At 40.3% G+C, this 27,116-nt stretch overlaps 1 protein-coding gene across 2 annotated transcripts; it reads right to left on the bottom strand.

Annotated features, from left to right (window-relative positions):
• Window positions 1-592: 592 nt before the first annotated feature.
• Window positions 593-27,116, bottom strand: LOC105390615 (protein ERGIC-53). 2 transcript variants are annotated; one of them, XM_048630621.1, is made up of 13 exons: window positions 26,893-27,116; window positions 23,709-23,863; window positions 23,051-23,223; window positions 10,513-10,588; window positions 10,259-10,298; window positions 9,292-9,456; window positions 7,537-7,649; window positions 4,492-4,617; window positions 3,311-3,415; window positions 2,820-2,905; window positions 2,157-2,312; window positions 1,669-1,809; window positions 593-1,285 (listed from the first exon to the last, which is right to left on the bottom strand). In XM_048630621.1, the coding sequence occupies exons 1-13, from the start codon at window positions 27,077-27,079 to the stop codon at window positions 1,249-1,251; spliced, it is 1,560 nt and encodes a 519-aa protein (XP_048486578.1). In that variant the 5' UTR covers window positions 27,080-27,116; the 3' UTR covers window positions 593-1,248. The 2 variants fall into 2 exon arrangements, with proteins under 2 accessions (XP_048486578.1, XP_048486538.1); XM_048630581.1 differs by lacking the exon at window positions 10,259-10,298 and having other exon boundaries at window positions 10,473-10,588.

Genomic DNA, 27,116 nt, shown 5'->3' with positions numbered 1-27,116 from the left:
AATGGGTGCTGAAATCGTTATTCACCAAGTATGTAAATATCAACAAATCTTTTTGATTGTGATGTAAATCGCTTCAGCATAATATATTCTAGGGTATCATTAAAAAAAAACATTGTTTTTATTCAACAATGGCGTCATTCGGCACAGTTTTGATCACAAAAATTGCGTTACTTGAGGTGAAAAACTATAAATTATTTATTGTGTCGCCAATATCCTAAAAAATCATGGAGATTGGATAATATTTAGAAGTAGACCAACGTTTTCTCTTTTTGTATGGACGAGCAAGTGCTATAAAGTACTTCCCTCTTAACATACAATTTTTGGGGACTTTGTATAATTTTTTTACGCAGTCAAGTTTGAATAAGTGCCAAACAAATGAACACAAAACTTTGAAATGAAGCTTTCGTGTTCAAATTACTTAAATTAGGTTTATATTTTGATCTTCGGTCAGGGAATTTTTTTGAAACGGTCAGGGAAAGTCAGGGAAAAGTCAGGGAATTTTTTGGAGCATTCTGAGTGGACACCCTGTTGATTCAGTGAAATAGGTTATTTCCTATAAGATAGTCTATGGGTGAAATGAATAAAAGAGCAATCTGTGACCAAATATAACATTTACTAATTGAAATCATATAAATATTATGTACAATCTCTCAACACGCACGCATTCATGGTATAAAATTATTTTAAACTTTACCTAAACCTAGACTGTTCTCACACTAACAATGTACACAGCGATACACACTAACTAACAGAACAAAAGTATAAAAAAATAAATAGAACATTTTCATAGAAAGAAAAAAATATAAAAAACGGTCACATTTCATTTTTAGATTGGAAAAGATTGTTGTATACCAAAAAGTTGGTAACGAAGTTAAAGGAATAATAAGTACAGCCATTTCGATAGAGAAATAAATTCGTTCCTATTTCAACATTAGGCCCGTTTAGTCGAGCGACATTATACAAAATTGACAAAAACCTACACAATTTGTATAAGAATTAGGTACTGACTCGGTTCAAATCATATTGTGGCACAATATTTGGCAAAGCTTACATTGTATTCATCATTTATTTTAATTGATAAAATTTTTCAACCACGCTATAGTACCTAAGTGTTGCCTCAGTAAAAAAATGGTGTTGCCACTTTCTCTAAACTAGTTAGCTTTGCCAATCCATATTGTAGTTGGTATAATGTAATGAATCCCCGGGTGTAGTGTGACAACAGTGTAGCTTCATCTAGAAGTAGACTCTTTAGAAGAACTTCTTTGCTTGAGCTTCTTTCTTCTCTCTGTAAAGAAAAAATTGTATATTTACAACCATTTACTTGTTTACACGTAAATTTCTCATTAGGAAACCGATGTTGTTTGTTTTTGCTATTAAATTTCGTCACCGCGATGTAGAACCTCGCAAGAATTCATTAGATCCATAAAATTTCTGTATTATTCGCTATAACGCCATCTGTCGGTGGCCGTCGGTACTTCCACGCCACAAGGTATACTCACCACATTGATACAAAAGGTAGTGTCTTTGTCATTTGTATGGAAACTAACGCCATCTAGTTACCAATATTAGAACTATATTTACTGAATATGACAGATGTCGCTTTTTCTTCGACCCTCACATATGGCATCAATTTCCTAGTATCATAATACAGTAGTCCATGATACTAACTTGTACAGTCCATACAGGAACATCACCATCAGCTGCGCGGCCACCACAGTGAGTAGTGACGTCATCGACACGCAGGAGACCTCGGGGCAGGACAGCTGAGTCGCCACCTGCGGGGCCCCGGCCGCGGGGGTGGGGGGGAGCCTGAGGGGGGAAGGGGAGGGGGTTATTCGTATTTTTTTATCGAGGAAGATATAATAAGTGGATATTTCGCATGTGGCCATTTGACCCCAAAGTACCTAGGTAGAGACTGTAATATGCGTGTAATATGCATTGGATAGCTGATAGGTTTATGTATTCAGATACATAGACCGAGTACAAATATCAGCCCGGGACGAGAATCGAACCCGGGACCTTCGGCATAGCAGCCAATCACTAGCCACTATACCATTCGGTCGTCGAATCGTATTATGTACTCACATAATTATACATGATGTTATCTATTTCAACACAAACTAAAACTAAACCAGTCATAACCAAAACCGCCTTACCTCTGCGCAACGACCGCAACATTCTGCTTGACCTGCAACACGTGGTCCCTCAGCTCGGCGAGGAACTGCGGGTTGACCCCCGCGCCCCCCGCGGCCCCCACCCCCGCCCCCGCCGCCGCCAGGTCCGTCTTGCGGGACACCTCGATTATGAAGCCCCTGGAATAAACATTGTAAGGTGAAAAAGGCGATAAAAAGATAAGAGGTAAAAAGTCTGGGATAGAATGTTGCCAATCTTGGGAATTTTGGGATAAAAAGTGCCTATGTAACGTATTATATCAGCTATCTCTACTCAATTGAACATTGAGATACAAGAGCCGAAACTGTGTCTTTTTTAAGACAACAAAAACTTACAAATATCACACAAATTATTTTAGTATCATCTTAATTTTATATCTGTCGTGTGTGCCTTATTTCTGTATTATATTTTCGAAGGCGAGATGGCTAAAATAAGTTAAACTTTTGTTCTTTATGATGATGACGATGGTCACAGAATACTATGGATATTTTGTCTGCGCTTATGAGCTCTGGTTTGACAAAGTAAGTAAGCGCTTAAAAGTTTCCTGGTTTCTTTCTGTATATGGCCTAACAAGGTACAGATCAACATGCTGTTAGTAAAAGTTACAGACCATGCTGTTAGTAAATAAATAAGTTGTAGTATCTCACTTTAGCTCTGCGATGGTGTTGATGATCATCTGGTTGTTGGCGAGCAGCGCGTCCCAGTCGTGCCGCCCGATGGGTAGCGTCGGCATCTGCGGGAGACAACCATGTTAGTACAGTCAGCAAAAGAGATGTGCAGCCACCCGCAGTGCTCACACGTTCATACTCAGATTAAGTCAGTTATGAGTCTGTCCGCTTTTGTTAAAAGCAATACCTACATACATTCAGAGGCGCATTGTTGCACCCATACACCAGGTATCGTTATGTCATTTGTGTGAAAACAAACGCCACCTAGACTAGTAGCACAGGGCATAATTAAGACGTGTGAATTTTTTTGCGACGGAGAAATTTTGTCACGTCTTAAGTGCGAGCCCTTCTACACTTTGTAAAACATATCATGTTGAACGTGCATGAAAAAAAAGTTCTACTTGTCAATACACTCGAGACATTAAAATGCGGGGACTCCTGGTTCCAGTGGCGTACAGTGGGCTACAGACCTGCGGCGGCGCCTGCCCCGGCTGCCCCTGCGGCGCCAGCTGTCCCTGCTGCCCGCTGTACACATGTGTTAACATCGAGAGAGACGTCATCTGTTTGCCGATCACCTGCGGAGTAAACAGATATGAGATTAGATTTAGATGTATAGATCTTTTTAAGATATTATATTACTCTTCCTCTACTTGATATCGTCTGCGTCCCGTCAAGTCAAGGGCAGAGAAACCTGACCCCTTTCAGAAGCATTGTTACTATGAGTGGAGGGTCAGGTTTCTCTGTCCCTGACCGTAAATGTACAACTTTTTATCCCGGAATTTCCGCGGACAAACTTTAGAAGGCGAACTGAAGCTCGTGGCTCAATCAACCTTCTTACGTAGGTCCCTCAATATCCTGTATATCCTTAAAGATCTGAAAGCATTTCGAAGCGAAACCTAATAGGAAACAGCTGGTAGCGCCATCTATGAGACACAATTAAGACTTTTTCTTTTAAACTGTGTCTTCCACCTTCTTAAGCAGGTCTCTCGATGTCGTCGGAAACTGCTGTTAATTAGCGTCATCTATGAGTGAAAATCTTGTTTACTTACCTCATCAACATTCTTATGCAGGTCTCTCAATGTCGTGTAAGTATATCCTAAAAGATCTGTAAGGGTTCCGTAGCGAAAATTTATCGGAAACCGCTGGGTCATTAGCGATTAGCGTTATCCTGAGCGTTAGTAATCTGCTGTCTTACTTGATCAACTGAAATACCAGTAAGGGTTCCGTTTGAAGACGTGTTCACTAGCGCCATCTATTAGTCATGATTCTAACTACTTAGAACTTACCTCGTCGACCTTCTTGTGCAGGTCCCTGAGTATGTCGTGTATCTGCCCCTGCCCCTGGAAGACTTACTAGCGCCATCTATGTGTCAAAATTGACTTTTCTTTTAAACTGTGCCATCCATCTTCATATGCAGGTCCGTCAATGTCGTCGGAAATCGCTGTTAATTAGCGCCATCTATGAGTCATGATTCTGACTCAACCTGTTTATATTATCACAAACAGTAATCTTACCTCATCCTTATTATGCAGGTCCCTCAATAGAACGTGTATGGCCCCGTCTCGCTTTATGAGACGTCATGTTATTGTCCATTAGCGCCATCTATGAGTCATGATTCTAACTACTAACTTAGAATACAGCGTAGCCTTACCTCGTCGACCTTTTTATGCAAGTCCCTGAGTATGTCGTGTATCTGGCCCTGCCCCTGGAAGATCTGGCGCAGCTCGCGCTGCCCGTCCGACTCGAACCAGTCCTCCATGTCGTCCTTGTCTCGCAGCTGCGGAGAGAGAGAGAGAGAAATAGGGTTAAACAGCATGTGAAATCATAAGTATGGATTTGTTACATAGAGATGGGTACAAGAAGATTGATAAGCGATTCAGCTATGAGGATTGCTGATTGCTAATTTGTCGGTGGTATAAATAAATAAAATAAATATGTGGGGACATCTCGCACACGGCCATCCGACCCCAAGCTAGGCAGAACCTGTGTTATGGGTGTCGGACAGCTGATATATCTACACAAATACATAGATAGATAGATACTAAATATAAATATCAACACCCAAGACCCGAGTACAAATATCTGTCTTTAAACAAATATCTGCCCCAGCCGGGAATCGAACCAGGGACCAGTGGCGGCTGCACCTCAAGTGCGCCCGTGCGACGCACTACCATTTAAAAACTTTCTAAATATGTACCTTCCTTCCTTCTTCCTATACCATACTAGGTACGTCTGCAAAAAAACTTAAAAAAAAATACCAATATAACAACCTTAATACCTACCCTAAACATAAATTACATATATCTGATTATCGTTACAAGTAAAATTAAATCGAGCTGGCCTATTTTGATTTTCTACTGCAAAAGAATTAGATCTTATTTTTGCTTGAACAAAAACGGCCTCGTGCGCTCGGATTGTCGCACGGGGCGAGCTCCTACATGTAGTATGAAACAGGATGGAAATCGCCCGGCGCGTGAGACGGAAGATGCTCAGTACTCAGTACAAACTGTATGCAGTTCTAGGATAAATTCGTGCGCCGCACGCGACCGGAAATTGCCGAAACAATACGAATGACGCCACGGGAGGCGCGGGCGGCGGCCTTGACCGGTGGCGTGACCTACGAACGATGCACTTATCATGTCATTCTCACAGTTTCACCTTTCGCGCGCGAATACGTAATTAATCTGTTACTCTAATTACTTATTAACTAAGAAAGTAGTACAGATTTCGTGAGTGTGTATGTGTGTGTGTGAGTGAAAATTAGTGCAAAATACAATATTGACTTCATAAAAAGCAATACTTAGGACATTTCAAAATAGACTGGACATTAAAATCTGCTGGGCCGCCTCGGCCTTTTCTCATCTTAAAACAGGAGTGCAAAACGAATTTTCAAAAGTGAAATGTACAATAAAATGAAATGGTTATGTGGATGTGAGAGACTAAATGCTTTATTTTGCTTTCCGTGTGTTGTTTTCGTTTCGGCGGAGAAGCAATTTCGCGTCAAAAAAGGAATAAGGTATAATATACTTATATATTTTTTTACTTCTAATTGTAATAATCTATTTTTCTTCCAAAATTTACTAAACCCATAAAGTGCACCACCGGGTATCTGAGGCACCAGCCGCCACTGGCAGGGACCTTCGGCATAGCAGTCAGGGACACTAACAACTAATGTGTCGGTGGTGGACGTGGTGGTACGGTAGAGGTTCAAAATGATATTGAATTGAACTACTGATACATTTTCATTAATTTCATTCCACCGTGAATATTGATTTCACCCTTTTACCAGTAGCAGTGGCGGCTGCACCTTAAGTGCGCCCGTGCAACGCACTACCATTTAAAAACCTTCTAAATATGTACCTTCCTTCTTACTATACCATACTAGACTAGGTAGGTACTAGGTACCTACGTCTAAAGAAAACTTCACAAAAATACCAATATAACAACCGTAATACCTATCCTAAACAGAAATTACATAAATCATTCGAACGTTACGAGTTAAATTAAATCGAGCTGGCATATTTTGATTTCTACTGCGAAAGAATTAGATCTTATTTTTGCTTGAACAAAAACGGCCTCGTGCGCTCGGATTGTCGCACGGAGCGAGCTCCTACATGTAGTATGAAACAGGATGGAAATCGCCCGGCGCGTGAGACGGAAGATGCTCAGTACAAACTGTATGCAGTTCTAGGATAAATCCGTGCGCCGCACGCGAACGGAAATTGCCGAAATCATACGAATGACGCCACGGGAGGCGGCCTTGACCAGTGGCGTGACCTACGAACGATGCACTTGTCATGTCATTTGTCGCAGTTTCACCTTTCGCGCGCGAATACGTAATTAATTTGTTACTCTAATTACTTATTAACTAAGAAAGTAGTAAATATTTCGAGAGTGTGTATGTGTGTGTGTGTGAGTGAAAAATACAATATGGACTTCATAAAAAGCAATAGGACATTTCAAAATAGACGGGACATTAAATCTGCTGGGCTGCCTCGGCCTTTTCTCATCTTAAAACAGGAGTGCAAAACAAAAATAAAACTTATACCTGAATTTTCAAAAGTGAAATGTACAATAAAAAGAAATAGTTATGTGGATGTGAGAGACTAAATGCTTTATTTTGCTTTCCGTGTGTTGTTTTCGTTTATACCCAGCAGTGGGCAGATACGGGCTGATAATGATGTGTTTTCGTTTCGGCGGAGAAGCAATTTCGCGTCAAAAAAGGAACGCAGAATGGATTTAAAATATAAATAAGGTAAAATATACTTATAATTTTTTTACTTCTAATTGTAATAGGTAATCTATTTTTCTTCCAAAATTTACTAAACCCATAAAGTGCACCACCGGGTATCTGTGGCACCAGCCGCCACTGACCAGTAGTGGTCGAAATGTGACAACCATATTTTAAATTCTATGCTAAAAGACTGAGGTCGTTTCCGTCGAAACGGCCGTTTTTAGCGTTTATTAGATTAACTTCTATAATCTAAATACTGGGTATTGCGAGGTAGGTTCTAAAAATTGGAATTAGGTTAACGAGGCCGTGTAACACAGCAGTTTTGAGAGAAACACTTTCAAACCTTCCGTTGTATGAAACAAATGTTCCGTGTTCCGTATGTTAGATTAAGATTTTTGTAATGTTGTCTATGTAAAAATAAAGAATCTGGCCTAAAATTCAATAAAAATGTCTTTCCGTTACCTCATCAGGATGGTCCTTCCGGTACTCCTCCTTCTGCAAGTCCAGCTTCTGCTGGTACTGCGCGTACTCCGCCGACAGCTGCTGCTGCTCCGCGCTGCTCATCTGCTGCCCGGCTGGCGAGAGATAAATGTTATCAATCGGCAGAGAAGTAAAAGCTAATTACAGATGGCGCCTTAAGCAAATGTCTCCATTTACCCAGTTCTAATCGATTGAAACAATCGGCATTTTTTCTCCCCAATAATGTTTTATTTTGGGCAGAAACTGAAAGGAAACCGATAGTGATGCCAAAGTTTCACTTGGTTTTTTTTCCCCATGGCTACTGACGAAGGTGAGTTAGCGGTAGATGGTGCTTGGTTGGTTAAAAGTTGCGTGGGTGGCGTGATATGATAACACTCTTTACTTTATTAAGCCTTTGAGAATACGGATCGTGCAATACTATTAAATTTTAACGATTTCATGACTAGATAGCGCTATCCACTGAATACCACTGAATTACACAGCTTTATCGCTAGATGGCGATATTAATAGTTTCCTTTCAAAGTTTGTCACTAGATAGCGCTATTCAATACTTCACAATGCCATCGCTAGATGGCGCTATTCCCTACTTCACAGCTGCACCGCTAGAGGGCGCTACTCCCTACTCCACAGCGCCACCGCTAGATGGCGCTATCCCCTACTCCACAGCTGCACCGCTAGATGGCGCTATTCCCTACTTCACAGCGCCAGCGCTAGATGGCGCTATTCCCTACTTCACAGCTGCACCGCTAGATGGCGCTATTCCCTACTTCACAGCGCCAGCGCTAGATGGCGCTATTCCCTACTTCACAGCTGCACCGCAAGATGTCGCTATTGACTACTTCAGTATTTTATCGCTAGATGGCGCTATTTACTTCATTAAACAGCACCATTAGTAGGGAAACTTAAACTTTGTCATCTCCTGCAAAAAATGGTCCTCAACACTAATGAGATCGTACGCATTTAAAATACTGTTGTCGAGTCAGTTCATTCCTACTCTGTTAGTAAAATACTTATCGATGTAAATAGCATTAAGTCAAATAATTTGTAAACTTACAAAGGTGTCTGCAGCCTAATTAAGTGTGTAAACCACAATGTCATAAAATAGTATAATATTTTAGTTGTACTGTTTTTTTACCATTATACTTATTGATAATAAAGAATTTTGAAAATCAATCAGTAGGGAAACTTAGGTCTGCCACTAGATGGCGCTATTATTTACTTATCTCTTTAACAGATAGATGGCGCTATTCCCTACTCCCCAGCGGCGCCGCTAGAGGGCGCGACTCACTGGCTTGCGGCTGCCGCTAGATGGCGCTACTCCCTACTCCCAGCGGCGCCGCTAGAGGGCGCGACTCACTGGCTTGCGGCTGCCGCTAGATGGCGCTACTCCCTACTCCCAGCGGCGCCGCTAGAGGGCGCAACTCACTGGCTTGCGGCTGCCGCTAGATGGCGCTACTCCCTACTCCCAGCGGCGCCGCTAGAGGGCGCGACTCACTGGCTTGCGGCTGCCACTAGAGGGCGCTACTCCCTACTCTCCAGCTGTACCGCTAGATGGCGCTATTCCCTACTCCCCAGCGGCGCCGCTAGATGGCACTATTCTCACTTTTTCTACACTCGCTGGCCACTGGATGGCGATTTCACAGATAGATGGCACTATTCACAACTTCCTTCTTTCATCACTAGATGGCGCTATTCATCACTTCACTCCTCCACCACTAGATGTCTCTGGGCACTCACTGGCTTGCGGCTGCGCGTGCAGGCTGCTGGCCAGCAGGTGCAGCGCGTCGTGGTCGTCGGCCAGCCCGCCCGTCGCCGCTGACAGCCCGAAGTACCCCCCCCTGGGGAGCACCACGTTTTCTGCGCGGAAGCAGAGCTCGTAGTCCGCTTCGTTGGTCGTCATTCCTGTGGGGAGAAGTGGGGATTAGGTTATAGTATAAATTAAGATATTAATTGAATGTGCTCACGTCGTATATTGTCATTAGTTCTATAAGCTACCGCTAGATTTCCCTAGTTGACTTAGATACCCATGTAGGCTGCACAGCGCTTAGGCAAAGATAATAATCTCTATATTATGCATATTTCGCCTATGCGACATTTTCTTACTACTTTAAATTAACAGTGCCAATAATTTATTTATTTATAATAATAATATCAACCTCTGTGCTTATCCTTCCAGATGCTGCTAGGAACTTATAGTCTCTAGACAGTGAGCATGTTTAGGTAGTACTCAGCCAACGCTTGCGTCGAATAATGTAATTTCTATCAGCTACCGCTAGATGTCGCTAGTGTAAGACACGCACCAGAAGACGTGGAATAAGCGCGATGATTTTTTTTGTGAAGAGCTCTTTTCCTTTTGAATGAGGAGTAGTTTCTAGTTTGATTTTCGTCAAAAATTTATTTTTTATGTGTTTTTATTTGTCACGTTTTGTCGCACGCGTCCCGCGACCCGTGCCAGCCCTGCAGGTGCTCACCGATGTGGATGATGATGTTAGTGCACGGTGAGCGTCTTGAGGTAGTACTCGACGCGATCCTTCGATTAGTTCAGTGAGCTACCACTAGTTAGTTACCGCTGTCGCATGTTCGTCAATAACATTATATGTATGAAAATAACAGATTTGCTCAGGTAACCAGCTCTCTCTCTGTATATGGTCTTTAACTATGATTGAATGAGTAACAGTCTTACTTCTGTCACGTCTTGTCTTACCGTTGTGGAAGTGCACGGTGAGCGTGTTGAGGTAATACTCAACCAACGCTTGCGTGGAAGGCAATTACCATGAACTACCGCTAGATGTCGCTAGTGTAAGACACGCACGAGACAAGACTCGAGGCCGTGCAATGTATACAACTATCTTTAGATTTGCTTTTAAAACGTCTCGTGTTGTCGCACTTGTCCCGCGTCCCGTGCTAGCCCTGCTTACCATTATGGAAGTGTACAGTGAGCGTGTTGAGGTAATACTCGACGCGAGCGCGCGTGGGGAACGGCTTGTTGCGGAAGTCGCGCAGGCAGCCCGACAGCAGCTGCGCAGACCCGTCGCTGTGGACGATAGATATATTACTTTATTAAATAAAGAAAGAAGAATAGAAAGAGTTCTTTTAACTTAAGGGTCTGCAATAGGGAATCGAGGGTTGGCATTGTCATAGAATTATGTAGTAAATGATGCTCTACAGCCTTGAAAAAAATCACACAGGTAGTTGAAGAGTCTAGCTAGGTGCTGAATCATTCGAATTTAAGTAAATGATTATGGATAACTGTAAATTAATTTCAGAATATCCAGAAGAAAAACCAGTCAATCACACTCCCGTATTGTAACAACTGTGTCGTAATTATAAAGAATTTTCATATGATTTTTATCATATTATAAAGTTAAAGGCTTGGACTAGGCGCTAAATACCTTGTTTTTTAATAAACACACACTTATTTTGTGTAAATTAATCCCAAACTTGAGCAATTTTTTTCCCTCAAATCTTCATACAAATATCTATGGCGGCTTTCTGTGTTATAAAATCATAAACACAAGTGACGTTTGACTCAGTTGGCCGCTGGCCTCCAAAGAAGGGTCACGTCGGTTTAGGCAGCACTGACAGCTCGCGATCTTATCGTGTACAGATACAAAATCACTGCACATTGGTTGTCATTGCACTTTTTCAACTTTTATGACACCAACATAATTTGATTTGAAATTGAGGAAGCATAATTCTTCCAGTATATTCAATACATTAAATTAAATTTGATAGTGTGCAATATTCTCGTGACATAACAGTCTCGTAAAGGTCTGATGAGGAGCAGGAATATAGCGAATGGATCTAAGTGATGACAATACGCACGAACATTAGGTTAGGGATCAAAAATACAGTCTCTTGGTGCTGGTTGAGGTATGGTCTCGTGAGGATCTGATCAGGGCAGTAACACGGTGGTGGCTTAATTTTATTTCAAAGATGTTAATAGCAAAAAACATCGAGTTTGGGCTATTAAGTATGTTTTTCAGAGAGAGAGAAAGAGATTTTGTTTTTCCTCTTGGATGTGTTAGGTTTACTGGGTTTACTAAGTTCATTCTGTTAATGGCATCAAGTTGTTATGTGTTCATAAGTAATAATTATTTATTAACAAAATGCTGTTGATTCTCCACGAAAATGTAAAAATAAATAAAAATAAATTCGTAACGTAAAATTGTCTATGACGGAATTTCTTCTATAGACAGTAGCCACAAAAAAAACAAACGATAGATGGCGTGATTTGAAGATAAAGATACATTTTTTCGACACATAGACAGCAACAACAAAAAAAATACAGATTTAAAGAAAAGAAACACATACTTATACAAAACAACAAAGAAAAAAAAAGGATACACATCAAAATAACTGGAAAAAATATAAGCCCCAATTTACTTGTGTGGGATAGGGAGTACCATAATATTTTTTTTGGGGTACTCCCCATCTATGCGAAATATAAGCTTGATATCTTTACCCGTTTCTGAGAAAAAGGGCGGTGACAGACAGTCAGTCAGACAGACGGACAACAAAGAGATCCTATAACGGTTGCTTTTTTTCTTTTGACGTTCGAAACCCTAAAATTAAGTAAAAATATTATGCTGCCAAAAAATGTACTTACAGGTATTGAAAAAGCGGTATATAAACAAATTATACCAGCAGAGGGTTCACCATTTAGCTGAATGTTACTTAGAAAACGGCCTTGAGTGGCGGTCAAGTTGGTCCCCGCCTGCGATACTTTCCATTAACATTGGGACTCGTTTTCATGTTTTTAGCGTACAGTCAGGTTTTTAGTTTTTTATAATTGTATTTTTTTATTTGTAACTTTTTAGTTGTTTTTATTTTATGAAATTTTACGTCGGTAGGTAGTTCATGATCATTTTTTATTTCAATAATTTTGGTGTTGTTATTTAAATACCTTCAATATGCATATTTTTGTAATGTGAAAATCAAGTCCTTTCATTTGATACCTTACACGGCAAAGTTGAATTATTATTTTTTCGATCATCACGTTATGTCCTCAAGAGGGCGCTATGTACATTTTAATGGAACGTCACATAGCCTATAGCCATTGCGCCATCAATACGCTTCTAACAATACCTCATACATCAAAATCTATCAAGCCGTTTAGGCTACAGGAGGGAACAAAGAAACAGACAAACATACATATATACATACATACAATCAAAAAACATTACCCTCCTCCTTCGGCAGTCGGGTATAAAGGAGTAAGACAGGGGGTCATTCTGAACTTTTGCTCTACGAGTTTTGGAAATTAACAAAAAAAAACCTTTTTCATAGAAACTTTGTTGGACATGTGACTTTTTACCATGGAAAACGAATATTTTTTTTCGCGAATTTGCAAATCTAGTAGAACAAAAGTTGTTCAGAATGACCCCTTGAGTCATCCCCTTTTGGCTTAGTATAGCCCTTTTGCGACACTATGTATTTACTTTGCTTTGTCGTCGGGGTTCAGTTGGCTGGAGGATGCCCGAAACTTATTATCTACACTTTAATACTTTTAGTTACCTTTCTACAAGTAAATACCACATTTGTTTGAGAAAGCTAATCGGGTTCCGAGTATAGAGTAAAGTGGCACCCCTATTAATTTCTACTCTTTCCTTTACCCTAAAATCACCCAAAATGTACTTGAACATAATTGTCAATAAAGTTGGCGAGTAAAAGTTTATCGACCCACTGTGCAAACTTACATGTTTATTTATTTATTTATTTATTTTAATAACTGAACAAACAGCCAAACAAACAATGATTAAATACATTTGACACAAATAATAAGGCCTACAGTTCAGATAGATTAACTAATTATTTATAAACTATGCGTTAACAGAACAGCTTATTAATTATAAACGTAAGTAATTTTACTTAACTATAAGTAATAAGAGAGAACACACATATAGAAAGGCAATTGAAGTGCTTATCTTTACATTTAAATTTAAGAATAATTATTTAAGTTTAATTGCGTTTATATTATATTAATAGGTAAATGTAGAACACACGCCTTATTTATTTTATTTATTTATGGAGTTATAGGTGAGAATTAATACATAAAAAACATATCATATTATTATGTCAATTTATGCAACAAAAATACCTATAGGTTTATAGCAGGTAACTATACTAACATGGTATAATAGTAGGTAAGTAACATGTTCACAACAAATTTTTATTATGTACTATCCTGGGTAAATAACATTTGTTTGATTTTACTTTTGTAAGCAGCATAAGAATTGCCAAATATTTCGACACACGATAGTTTTGTATTATATAAATTACAGGCACGTCTAATAAATGAATTTCGGGTGTAGTTTGTTCTAGCACGGGAGATATGAAACAAAACATGTTTTTTATTTCGAAGTCGGAGACTAGGAACTCGATATTTTATACGTTCTACTAACGGAGGTGAGTTAAGATGACCCTGTATTATTTTGAAAAGTACAGATGCGTCAATTGCTTGACGTCTTGAACAAAGAGATTGAACATTGTATCTTTTCAAGCAAGATTTGTAATTGTCAAACTGGTTTCGATTACGATAGTCTAGGCACTTGAGGAATTTGTTTTGTAAGTTTTCTATACGATCGTTATGTTTAGCGTAAAGAGGATACCAAACTGAGCTACCAAATTCCAAGATGCTCCTTACGAAGCTGTAGTATAAAGTTTTATATGTATTGGGGTTATGAAAAGGTTTACCCATTCGCAAAATAAAACCTAATCTTTGAAACGCCTTTTTTAATATTTTATCAATGTGGGGAATAAAGGTCAGTTTTGAATCAATAGTAACGCCTAGATCACGGATTTCTGTTACTTTTTCAAGCGTGACGTCTAAGAGATAATAATCGAATTCATAAAGTTTTCTTTTACGTGAGAATGTTATAGAAAAGCATTTTTTTGGATTTAAGTATAGGCTATTTTCATTACAGTAGTTTTGAACGCTATTCAAATCGCTTTGGAGTAGCTGACAATCATTTGAAGAGTTAATTTGTTTGAAGATTTTGGCATCATCCGCGTACAATAGATGATTAGAAAACTTAATGGATGATCCTATATCATTTATGTAGAGTATAAAAAGCAAGGGGCCCAGGTGGGACCCTTGTGGGACACCAGAACTTACTATTTGGTAATCTGAAACAAACCCTTTTAGAGCTACAGCCTGCATGCGATTTTCCAAATAGGAGAGCAACCACCGGAAGAGGTCGCCGTGTATACCGATCTCCCACAATTTCGACAGTAGCGTAAAGTGACTAATTTTATCAAAAGCTTTGGAGAAATCAGTATACACGGCGTCCACCTGTGCGTTTTTATCCATAGACTCAAGAACAGATTCAGTAAAAGTTAATAGATTTGTGTCCACACTTTTACCCACACGAAAGCCATGTTGAGTGTCGGAAATAAAATTGGAGGTTAATTTTGACAACTGGTTTGTTACAATTTTTTCAAAAATTTTGGCAAAAATTATTTAATTTAGATATTGGCCGATAATCAGCAATGTTCCGTTCATCACCTTTTTTCGGTATTGGTGTGATAAGAGCATATTTCCATAGTGAAGGGAAAATTCCTTCTTGAATTGATTTAGTAAATATTAAGAAAAGTGCTTTGCTAAGAGCCGGGGCACATTTACGAATAAAGACTGGATGTATACCATCTGGCCCTGCACCTTTATTAGTATCCACGGATTTCAAAGCTGTGAGAATAATGTTTTCGTCTAAATGTATTGTATTTATGTCAAGAATTGCTGATGATGATGATGATGATGGAAGATTAAGAGCGTTGTGCAATTGTGTTGAACTTGGTTCGAAAACAGAGTTAAAATGTTCACTGAATAAATCACATATTTGCTGGCCATTGTTAGCTACACGGTCGTTTAGAAACATGTTATTAGGTATATCCTGATTCGACGAAACATTGTTCACATAGGACCAGAAAAATTTCGGTAATAAATTTATTTTATTTTCAGCATATTCTATGTAGTTTTTGTAACACTCACGTTCCAATTTTTCAACTCTTTTTCTGAGAAGTGAAAATGTAATATAGTCATTCGGGTTGTTGTAAGTTTTATATTTTTTGTGAACTTTTCGTTTTTCTTTCATAGCAGTAATTAATGGTTTAGAATACCACAGGGGATATCTATTTGATGATGATATTGTCCTTACAGGTACATATTGGTGTATTACTTCGTTGAGATTATTGTAGAAAATACCTACAGCAGTATCTGTGTTGCAATTTAATAATTCTGTGTTCCAGTCAATATTAGCAAGGGCGGAGTTTATAATATCGTAATTGGCCGCGTGAAAATTTGTCAATGTTTGAGTTTTACGCTTTAAAGATAACTTAAGATTCAGAAAAATTGTGAATTCTATAGCCCTGTGATGTTGGATATCTTCGTAAATTAAAGGCAGATCACATAATTTAGTTTGACATGGAACACTGCTGAATATTAAGTCAAGCAGTTTATTATTATTATTTAAGATATTATTACATTGTTTTAAACCCGTCAAAGCCATGAAATTTGATATAAGATTAACGTATGGATTATTTATCCCTGGTTTTATTATATTACAGTGTGTTTGGTTGAAATATATCCATTCAACAACACTGGCATTGAAATCACCTACAAGAAGAAAAGTGTCTTCGGGATGGTCATTAATTAGGTCACTGCTGGAATTAAAGAAATCTGTTAATGCTTCCATGTGTCCTGGCCCCTGTGGTGCATAAATACAAGCTACGTTTATATATGAGGCGCGGGCACAGACCGCGGAAGCGGCGCGAGGCGGCGGCGGCGCCATCGGGATCGCGACCCAGATACAGTCTGCCACAGCAGCCCGCAGCCCCGGCCACGCGCGCCGCTCCGCGCCCAGCTCGCTGCGCACCGCCACCAGCACGCCACCCCCGCGCTCCGCACCCGTCGCCTCCTCGTTGCGATCACTCCTAAACACTGTATATCGATCGTCAAAGTATTCTTTGCTATAAAAACTTTCATTTAACCATGTTTCACAAATACAAATCAGCTGATAGTTACTATGAAGTACCCGGTAAAGAAACTCGTGCGACTTCGTTCTTAGCCCCCGAACATTCTGGAAATAAACATTTAACGGTATATTCCTACTAGTCATTGCATAATAAGCAAAAGCGTGATATCAAAATCCTCACTATAATGTAATACTTATGGTAATTTTCCGTGCTAGAACCACTGAAGTCCAACAATAAATAAACTGCGAAAGCGCAAGACAATGAAGCGTAGCAATAGATACTTATAATTAGGCAGTTTTGGCAGGTATGCGTTAATGAACTTACAGATAATAGCAAATAGGCCGAACAGTAAACAGGTTGATAATAAAAATATACATATTTATTTACCATTATGTTTATCACATGTTTTAGAAAGTTAGCTATGAAAAATGCAAAATAGATTTTAGAGTATTTTAGGTATTCTAATAATGAGTAACTAGCAATGTTAAGAGATTCATTACAATGTAATAATGTAAATAATGTTGCGCAGTAGAAGTTCAATTCGTATTTTATGATAACATCTTCTAATCTATTTATTTCGTGTGTTAGTACATTATTAGAGCGACGATAACAAAGTATACCGTATAACAAAAGCAATATTACGAAAGAGTACCTGGCAAAAGCGGTTATGATAAGTCACTTTATTTTATTTAAATCACTGGCACTACATGTGTGCGTGTCACTGCGTGTGCTGTGTGAAGATCATTGAAAACCCAAAATTGGCGCGGCACGTCACCCTGTACGGGCCCTTAAGTACAATGTATACCATCGCTCTTACGGTGAAGGAAAAACATCGTGAGGAAACCTGCATATCTAGATCTAGCACATCTAGGTATGTGAACCCACCAACCCGCAGTGGACCAGCGTGGTGGGAAATGGTCCAAGCTTAGAAATGCAGTTTAGACCTTGGGGATATGCACAAAGGTTCCACTCGAGAGAGCCCGGTGCAGGTACTTACACCCCCACAGAGAATAGAATAGAATAGAATAGAATAGAAAGAAAGAAGAAGTTCTCACGGGGTTGCTTGGAAAATCAAACTGACTACAGAACAAATTTCAAAAAAATGAGTGCTACATTATTTCAAATGCAAATCAGATAGATAGAGACTGTTTATTTGTACACCAAGATATAGTTATAAATTTTTCATGACAACTAAATTAGGGTAAAAAGGTAGCCTTATCGCGTATAGTGATCTCTTTCGGACAACCTTTGGATGGATGGACTGAAAGAAACAGGGTACAGTTTATTTTCTACAAGAAATGCAGTTGAATTCACATCCGTTATCTTTTATTTAATCAATTAGGACATATTATTTAATAAATAATAAATAAGGACAATTATTAAATATGATGATGATGATGATGATGATGACTTTCCGACCGATTTCGGCCATGGCGACTGCCATCGACTCCTAACTTACTGTGACGCCTGAGGCGCACCAGCGCCAAAACCTAATTCTGGCGCTGGTGCACCTTAAGATGGCTAATATATCCAATTTTGGCGGTGAACTTCCTCGCACAGTGTGGACAAGTAAGAACACCGTGTTCATAATTGTAGATGATGGCCGCAGGTGGCCGGTCTCTCAGTGCATCACGCTTTGCATTTAATTCTTTTTTGCGGCGCTCCTCGTAACCAGCCACCCTAGCCTTCACCAATCGTCTCCACTCGGGACGTCGTGCTGCCAAACTCTCCCAATGTGCGGGTTCGATATCGCATCTTTTGAGGTGCCTTTTCAGGACATCCTTGTACCTCAGGAGCTGACCACCGACCTTACGTTTGCCCTCTTTCAGCTCCGAGTATAAGATGCGTTTCGCGACCCGCTCCTCCGCCATACGTGCCACGTGGCCACACCACCGAAGTTGTCGCCGCATTAGGTACGACTCCAAGCCACCAACATTAGCTCGGCGCAGTACTTCGGTGTTTCGCACGCGATCAGACCATTGGATGTTCATAATACTTCTTAGACATTTAAGGTGGAATCGATCTAGCGTGCGAATGTGGTGACGATACACGCACCACGTCTCGGAGGAGTACAGCAGATTCGGCAGCACGATAGCCATGTACACCGATATTTTTGTGGCCAGTCTCAAGTCATGTGAGCAGAAGACCCTGGAGCTCAGCTTGCCGAATGCTGCGGCAGCAGCCCCGATCCTACTGTTAATTTCAGCGTCAAGGTCGCACTTGGATGAAATAGTGCTCCCCAGATAACGAAATTTATCGACCTGCTTCAACAAATCTTCGCCGATATGTATTGCCAGTGTTTCGTGACCGTGCATGTCCAAGGACATCACTTCTGTCTTTTTAACACTGACTTTCAGGCCGAATTTACTGCACGAAGAGTGGAAAGCAGTCATTAGTTGTTGCAGGCCATCTGGGGAATCTGCTGCAAAGCTAAGATCGTCTGCATACATGACCTCAGTAACCATAGCGTACGACACTTTCGTAGATGCCTTGAGTCTAGCCAGGTTGAACAATTTCCCGTCTGTGCGGAACCTTATATGGACACCTTGGGAACAACTCCGCAGAACCTCCTGGACAACCACGGCAAAGTATATGGCAAACAGTGTGGGTGCAATAACACAACCTTGTTTCACCCCACAGGTGACGGGAAAGAAATTTGACTGCTCGCCATCCACTGTGACACAGCATTGCATGTTGTCATGTAGTAGTCTGAGAAGCTCTACGAAATCCTCCGTGCATCCCACCTTCTGCAACACCAGCCAGAGAGCTTCACGAGGGACACTGTCAAAGGCCTTCTCCAGGTCTACGAAGCAAAGGTATAGGTTTTGACCCTGTTCCCAGCTCTTCTCCTGTAGTTGGCGGATTGCAAAAATTGCCTCGCACGTCCCTCGGTCTGGTCGGAAGCCGAACTGGGTTTCTGGCAGGAATTGTTCGGATAATGTCATAAGGCGGTTTAAAAGTATTCGGGCAAAGACTTTTCCACAGACTGAGAGAAGAGAGATACCGCGGTAAGAGTCACAGTCAGAGCGATCGCCCTTGCTCTTGTAGAGAGTGCTGATGCGTGACACTAGAAAGTCATTTGGGACTCGCCTCAGCTCCCACATACGAACAAAGAGCTCCCATACCTGCGTGTGTAACTCCTCACCGCCGTACCTCAACAACTCCGCTGGTATGCAGTCGATGCCCACCGCGCGCTTGTTGTGGAGCTGTTTAATAGCAAGGACAACTTCCTCGCGTGCCAGTGGCCTATTCAGCTTCTCACAAACTGGAAGTTGCGGCAGTAAGCTAATATGTCGTAGATCGGCTGTTCGATCTACATTCAACAGTGTTTCAAAATGTTGTGCCCATCTGTTTAACACATCATCTCTACTTGTAAGAAGGTGTTGCCCATCTAAGGATCGCAAAGGTACCTTTATATGAGACGATGTGCCGACCAGCTTACGTACCTCGGCGTGGAACTCCCCGAGCTGTTTTGTTTCAGAAAGCCACTGGATATAGTTGGCTTTTTTGAGCCACCACCTATCTTTAGTTTCCCGAGATATTCTTCTGAGTGCCTGGCTACTCTCTTTTATTTCCGCCGAATTTCGATCCTTTTGGTTCCGCAACAGATGTCGGTGTTTATCGATCGCTTCTGTGAGCATTCCGTCGTTCTCGTCATACCAATCCTCGTTCTTTCGAACCTTTAGACCCAAGACGGTAGTAGCTGAATCCAGGATACGAGATGTCAAAACACTCCAGTCAGCATCAATGTCACCTGTCTGTTCACGCGGTGACGGTAGTTTCTTAGCTAAGGCTTCGCTGTAACTCTTTCTCACTTGAAGACTGGTCAGTTTGTCTATGTTAAGACGTGAGCATTTCGCTTTCTGAGACCTTCGTGGAGGAGAGAGACGGATATGCATCTTGGTGACAACCAGGCGGTGGTCGGTCCAACAGTGTGCACTGCGCATGACGCGAGTTATCTGGACACAGGAAACGTCGCTTCGTCTAACAATAGCGTAGTCAATCAGGTGCCAGTGCTTGGATCTTGGGTGCATCCACGTAGTCTTGTGCTTAGCGGGAAGTCTGAACATGGTGTTCGTTATCGCAAGGTCAAACTGGGCACAAAGACTTAGCAGCAACTGTCCATTGTTGTTCATGTTACCGACTCCGTGTCTACCCAAGACCCCAGGCCATGCCTCGTAGTCCTGTCCTACTCTGGCATTGAAATCGCCCATGAGAAGGACTTGGTCTCTAGGGCGCACGCCATTGAGACACTGTGTCAATTCCTCGAAGAATTGGTCCTTAATATCATCAGCTTTATCCAGCGTAGGTGCATAGACACTGATGATATTAAGGAAGTTGTTGTTTAATAGGTGCAAGCGCAATGTGGTGATGCGGTCAGAGATATGGACTGGGAACTCCCCCAGTTTCCTGACAAGATGATTTTTGATCGCAAATCCAACGCCTGACCGTCTAGGTTCAGCGGCTGTGGTACCTTTCCAAAAGAAAGTGTAACCCCCGCCGTGTTCCGTAAGCTCCCCCTCATCAGCAAGATGTGTTTCACTGAGGGCCGCTACATCGATGTTGAAGCGCCGGAGCTCTCTTGCTACAATAGCGGTCTTACGCTCTGGACAGGCGTTGTCATTGCGATCAAGAAGCGTCCTCACATTCCACGCCCCAAAAGTCATAACCGGTGTTTTTTTTTGGTACAGATTCCTTTTGTTACTTCGACCGCGATTTTTGTTGATGCGGAGGCAGCCGCGGTTGCTACCATCCTGAATTTTAGGGGTAAGCCTTTTTTAGGGCACCTTTTCTAGCCCCTTCCCCATGTGGAGAGAGCAGGGCCTCCCTGAATAGGGCTGCTCTGTCACTCTGGGTGCTGCCGAATTCGCACTGTCACCCCAATGCAGTGCAAAAGCGACCACGGCGTTATAGACACCCCCAGAGCCGCCTGTGTGCAGACTTCAGACAAAGCCCGATTTGCATCAAACCGGACCTCTCTACCTCGGTCCATCGCCACAGGACTTTCAGACGTAAACGGAGTCCTTTTATATGGAAGCAGTCAGGTACGCAGGATATATTAAGGTGCACAGATGTACGCGCAAACACAAGTGCACACACTCGTCCCCCCCTCTCTGTATCCGATGGAACGGAGAACCGCTACGACCGGGGAGAGGTTTGGATGATGTGTCTGGCCGACGATTGCTAATGCCCTCTACCGTCGCCCTAGGCCATCCACCTTGCCTTGCTACCTCGCCGAGACAGCCATGCCCTCTTGCATATCTGCGGTGGGTTGCCTTTCTCGCCGAAGCAGACTTAGTGCATAGCGCGGGAGGTGTCCGCGGATTAACCCATCTGCTAAAGCATCAGGTCCCCTCAACCAGGTTTAGCCCGCGAGTCGACGCGGTTTGCCGGAGTGTGGCCGCTGTGTGCACTACAGCTACTTGGAGCCACTGGTGAGAGATTGTGGGCCGCATGGTTGTTTTGGTTCTACCTTTTTTGGCATAAGATTTTTTTGCCTAATCTCGTATTGCATAGTAACGTTTGGTCAAAGTCTCGTTACGCCGAAAATCGTATGGCATAAATCTCGTTTAGTAAAAAGTTATTTCGCATAACATTGTTTAGCCTAATAATGGTATGGCCAAATCTTGAATAGCCTAATAATGCTATGGCATAGGTTTATACAAAGTAATAATATTCGTTTGGCCTTAACTTTGACGGAGCGTCTCCCTACATAACGCAAACTGGTGCCTTGTATTGTTTCCGCTGTTTGGAAAACGCTCCGCTCCGCTCCGCTGCGCTCCGCTTTGGTTTTTATGAACATGTGCACCTAACACGCTCCTCCTCGCTTTGCTCGTCATCGCACCTATCTTTAGGTTTCGATCTCATGGGGTTTGTAATAATTATATTGGTCGTTAACTTTCGATTCTTTGATCATTCAATATCGTGATTTTCGGGATGTAGGAGAAAAATACCACAATTTGTACATTTACTACATACTTAATATATTATTTATTAAGATAACATTAAGAGAAACAAGATTATACATAGATATAGACGAACATAAATTTGAGCAAACGAAACTTAGGTGTTTAAAGATTGTGCCTAAAGAGTTTTAGACATAACGAGCCTTATGCCACATAAGTCTTGGCAAAGTGATGGTTCGGCCAAAAAAGTTTAGACCATACGAGTTATGCGAAATGAGTTTTGGTCAATAAAGATTGTGCCAGATGAGCGGAACCCGGGCCGCATGCAGCTGATAGTGACTACCACCCTTAAGCCTTAAAGAGTCGACTGGCAGAAACATAGAGACGTAGCTGCAAGACGCCCCACTACACTCCACACTACACATTAAATATATATAAAAATGAACTGCTCAGGTTTGTAAAAGTCTTGTCGTATCATAAATAATAATTTCTTTCTAATATAACAGATATCTACATTATCTTTAAGGCACAACAATTGTAATCATCAAACAATCGCTAGCAGTTCACTAAATACTTCCTACATTTAAAAACTAAAACCACCCAACTCTTTTCCTCACCTCTTATGGTCGAAGACTTTGGTCCCATCATTGAGCACGGCCATGATGTAGGGGTTGTTGTGCTTGTTGTCGTTGTCAAAACTGTCGAAGATCAGCCCGAGTCCGTTCCACCGGTCCGATGAACCGAACACCTCCCCGGTGTACTCGCCCTTAGCTGATGTGTACCAGAAGGCCTGGGGAGAGGGTGAGAGAAGGTTGGTAGTAGCGCCATCTAGTGGTTGAGCTGTAGTGGAAATATGGAAGACTCCAAAAAATTATAGTAATAAGTCTATGCTTATGGTGGGGTGTTTTTAAGGGGCAGAGGCGTAAATTGCGAAATAAGAGTCAGATAATAAGTTTAACAGTCCAAAGGAGATTTTGCATTCATTACAGTGTTCATTTACAAGGCCACACACAGTCATAGATTCAACCTAGATCTCTTATTTAATTCATTGGTAAAAAAACACCAGTCTATAGTGATAGTCTATTTTCTTTAACAAAAGAGTACTGAAATTGTTTTAAATATTGTGATACTGTTGGTCCACATAATTTACTACTGTTGCTATTGGTCCTAACAATGACCCATCTCACTCTGTCAATATGACAAATAAGCGATAGACATAGTCAGTACCCCTTTGTTAAAAAAACATACAATAGATACATAATGGCATGTACTCACGAGTCCGTCAGCGCCGATGCGCCCCCTGCCGGTGACCTTGAACATGATGTCCACCTCCCACCAGTCGAAGTTGATCGGCTGCTTGGTCCAGATGGCGCCCTTCTGGCTGCGCAGCGACGGCGCCAGCCGCACGCTCTCGCCCGACGCTATCGCATCTGAAGGAGAGAAAATAGAGGGTAAATATTTATAGATTCTTGATGTGTAACCTAAGTGCATTGTACTCATTAAAAAACGGCGATACGGCTCGCTACCTATTACGTGAGTACCAATGTACAGCAAAAAGCGGGTCACTCACTTGCGAGTCACCTCTGACCACCCCTTTGGGGATTCCAGTGTGGGAACATACAAATACAATAAAGACATAGTAAAGAGTATTAAGTGAAGAAACCTAAGAAAGATTTTAATGCTATTTTAGAGGGAGTGGGAGAAATAATTATTACTGCTGTAACAAGTGAATTTAAAGTAAGTATAAATAAATAAATTGAAAGGGTTTAATACAGACAAATACACACAGTTTTTGATAGATAAAGCCTAGTTTTTTAATTGAGTAAAGCTAACTAATCTCATTCTTCAGTTTAGTTTAACCTCACATTTTCAGTTACCAAGAACCAGCAGAATGATTAAAAGTTTTAATATTTACATTAAAATTTAAATTTTCTATATCAGGTAGGTAGCTAAATAAGGTGCTTCATAGTATTATTTCTAATCTAACATTATATTGGCCATTGTAAATTAAAAACCAGTTATTTATTATCAGTCAGCCATTCATGAATAAGTAATAAAAATAAAATACTCTAATCAATTGATAATGCAGATAAAGACATCAAAAGCAAAATTATATTCTTTAAGTTTAAATTATTACTTTATAGTCAAATCATGAAATATATAGAGCCCAAGTAGGTGTTACAACTTGTCCTTAAATAGTTCTATGAAAGGCTGGCCATGTAAACTTGTGAATTGTATCATGTGTAATAAACCTTTGCACACTTTAAAAGCATTGTAAATTAATTATGAACACAGACTGCAGCATAGCTGATATCAGTCAAGCCACGGGCAGAACTACATGCATTAGTTACATGCAGTTAAACACATAAAGTCGGTGTACTACATAGTGTGAATTACATTACATTATAAGCAATACATTTTTGGTAGAGCAGGCTAGAAATGCCAATGTTCCATGATTACAATATTAATAGATTATTCGACTGTTCAGATGTTATGCAGCTACTTTTAATGTGTTAACATGTGACACAACCTTCTTGGACAACTACTACAGTGAATTAGTGGAATAGGATCCTTCTCTGTTCTTATTTAAGCCTACCAAGCATGGCTAATATGCTTATCTTCATTAAAGCAACATTTAAAATTTAATTTATATTTTTATAATTATACTAAACCAGACATACAAGATTATTCATTAAGCATGATTGGTAAGTATTTATTAATTAAGAAACAAGTATTGTTGTGTTAGCAATTTTAGGACAAGTCCATTTGATGCCAGTAGATGACAATAAAATTGTTAAGAGTTCTTCTGTTTTCCAAGTCTGGGGTTAAAGTTTATACCATATGGGGATATACACAAAGGTTCAATGGGAGCAACCAAAGTTTAGCCAGCACCACCACCCAAGTGGAATTGAGCTGGCAACTTACAAATAATAGAATAGGATTATAATTCATTTCAAATATGATGAACATTTACTTGATCATGTATATGACTTTGGTATTCTAGTTGGGAATTACTTATATCTTACATATACACCTGTATGGACACTGTGCAGTGTATAGAGGCAAGGTGAACAGTTGTGCAAATTATTCAGGTCATGTAAAGTCTAATAATGTAAAGCCTTTATGCAAAAGTAAGCAATTTTCTACAAATCAAGTAATATACAAAAAAAATATGGGTAAATTCATTGTTTAACAAAATAGCAAGTAAAATTCATAGGTTAAGTTTATTTATTTATTTATTTATTTATTTATGGGAAAATCACAGCAGTAAACCTTAAATAACACAATTCTTAATTACTAAATACAACATTTGATTTACTCCCTTAATGCTTTCCTCAAAGAATTAATTACAATAATTAGATAATTGGCAGCACTCATAGTTCATAATAAATAGTATAAAATAATCATATATTTACGATACATTGTTTACAGAATAATACAATTGAAATTGAAATTAAATAAATTAAATTAAATTACCTATCTACACAATTACACATGCTACTTTACATGCACATGCAGTACCTAACTAACATTCACACTATCATACCTACCTATTAAGTGGATTTAATCAAATAGTAATAATAGTAATAATATAAATAACAATTTTAATCATTTAGTTCATCATTTAAAATTTGTATCACTTCCTTTTTAAATTTCATTTTATTGCAATTAAATATGTCTGTTGGCAGGAGTTGCTTATAGTGGGATTGACAGATTCTTCGCAGTGGGGCACGTGCACCAGCGTTTGTACGCGAGAAGGGCACAAGAAAGAGGCTTTTGGACCGTATAGACCGAGCGGGTGCTCTGAAATGAATTTGTTCTAAAAGCGGAGGACAATCATATTCGTTGTTGCAGATATTGTAGAGAGTCATAGCATCCAACAATATCCTTCTATCACTGAGCTTCTGTAAGTTGTAAAGTTTGAGCAGATCCACATAATGTCCTTTTCTTCCTGTAAGTCTGTAGTGCAATGCTCTAACAAACTTCTTCTGTATCGTCTCTATTTTGTTTGAATAGACTGCATAGAACGGATTCCATATAACGGATGCAAAATCAACGGACGGATGCAAAGTTGGGAAATGTTAGAAGGTTGGATATTAGCGTTAGAAAATGATATTTTAATTCAAGAAGTGGGTAAATTAGCATTGCATTTCACACATGAGCCTATTTTGCCTCCGTGGAAGAAAAAAAAACACGACTTGACAAGTTTATCCATCTTTTTCTATCACACGACAAGTTGCGTAGCGCCGTCCCGCTCTCACGTCAAAATATACTGACGTGGAACTGTCAAAATCCCGAACTTATCAACAAGCAATAGTTTTCACAAGTTTTCTTCAAATTTATAAAACAAATACGCTTCGCTGCTGAGTAGGCGGCACAATCATGTATATTTCTTGACAACTTATATTAATTAAACACTGCGGACGGTGTTAAACATATAAAAATAAAGAATACTCACTGCCCCCGTACTCCCAGAAGGGAACCGATCCATCTTTTTGTGCTAAATACGGCGGTTTGAACGAATATTTGTATTCAAACTTTTTATGCACAGTCTGACTATACGCACTCACTATAAAACATAATATTAGGGCACTAGATATATTAATTAATTTTATTGAAGACATTTTTGACGGCACCTCGACCATACACACACGCCAAATTATGTGGAGAATGTTGCCAGCT

Source organism: Plutella xylostella, chromosome 2, assembly GCF_932276165.1.
Source record: "Plutella xylostella chromosome 2, ilPluXylo3.1, whole genome shotgun sequence".
In the NCBI taxonomy this organism is placed as follows: Eukaryota; Metazoa; Arthropoda; class Insecta; order Lepidoptera; family Plutellidae; genus Plutella; species Plutella xylostella.
Note: the sequence above shows the minus strand (reverse complement) of the source record. Positions and strands in the feature narration are given on the sequence as shown.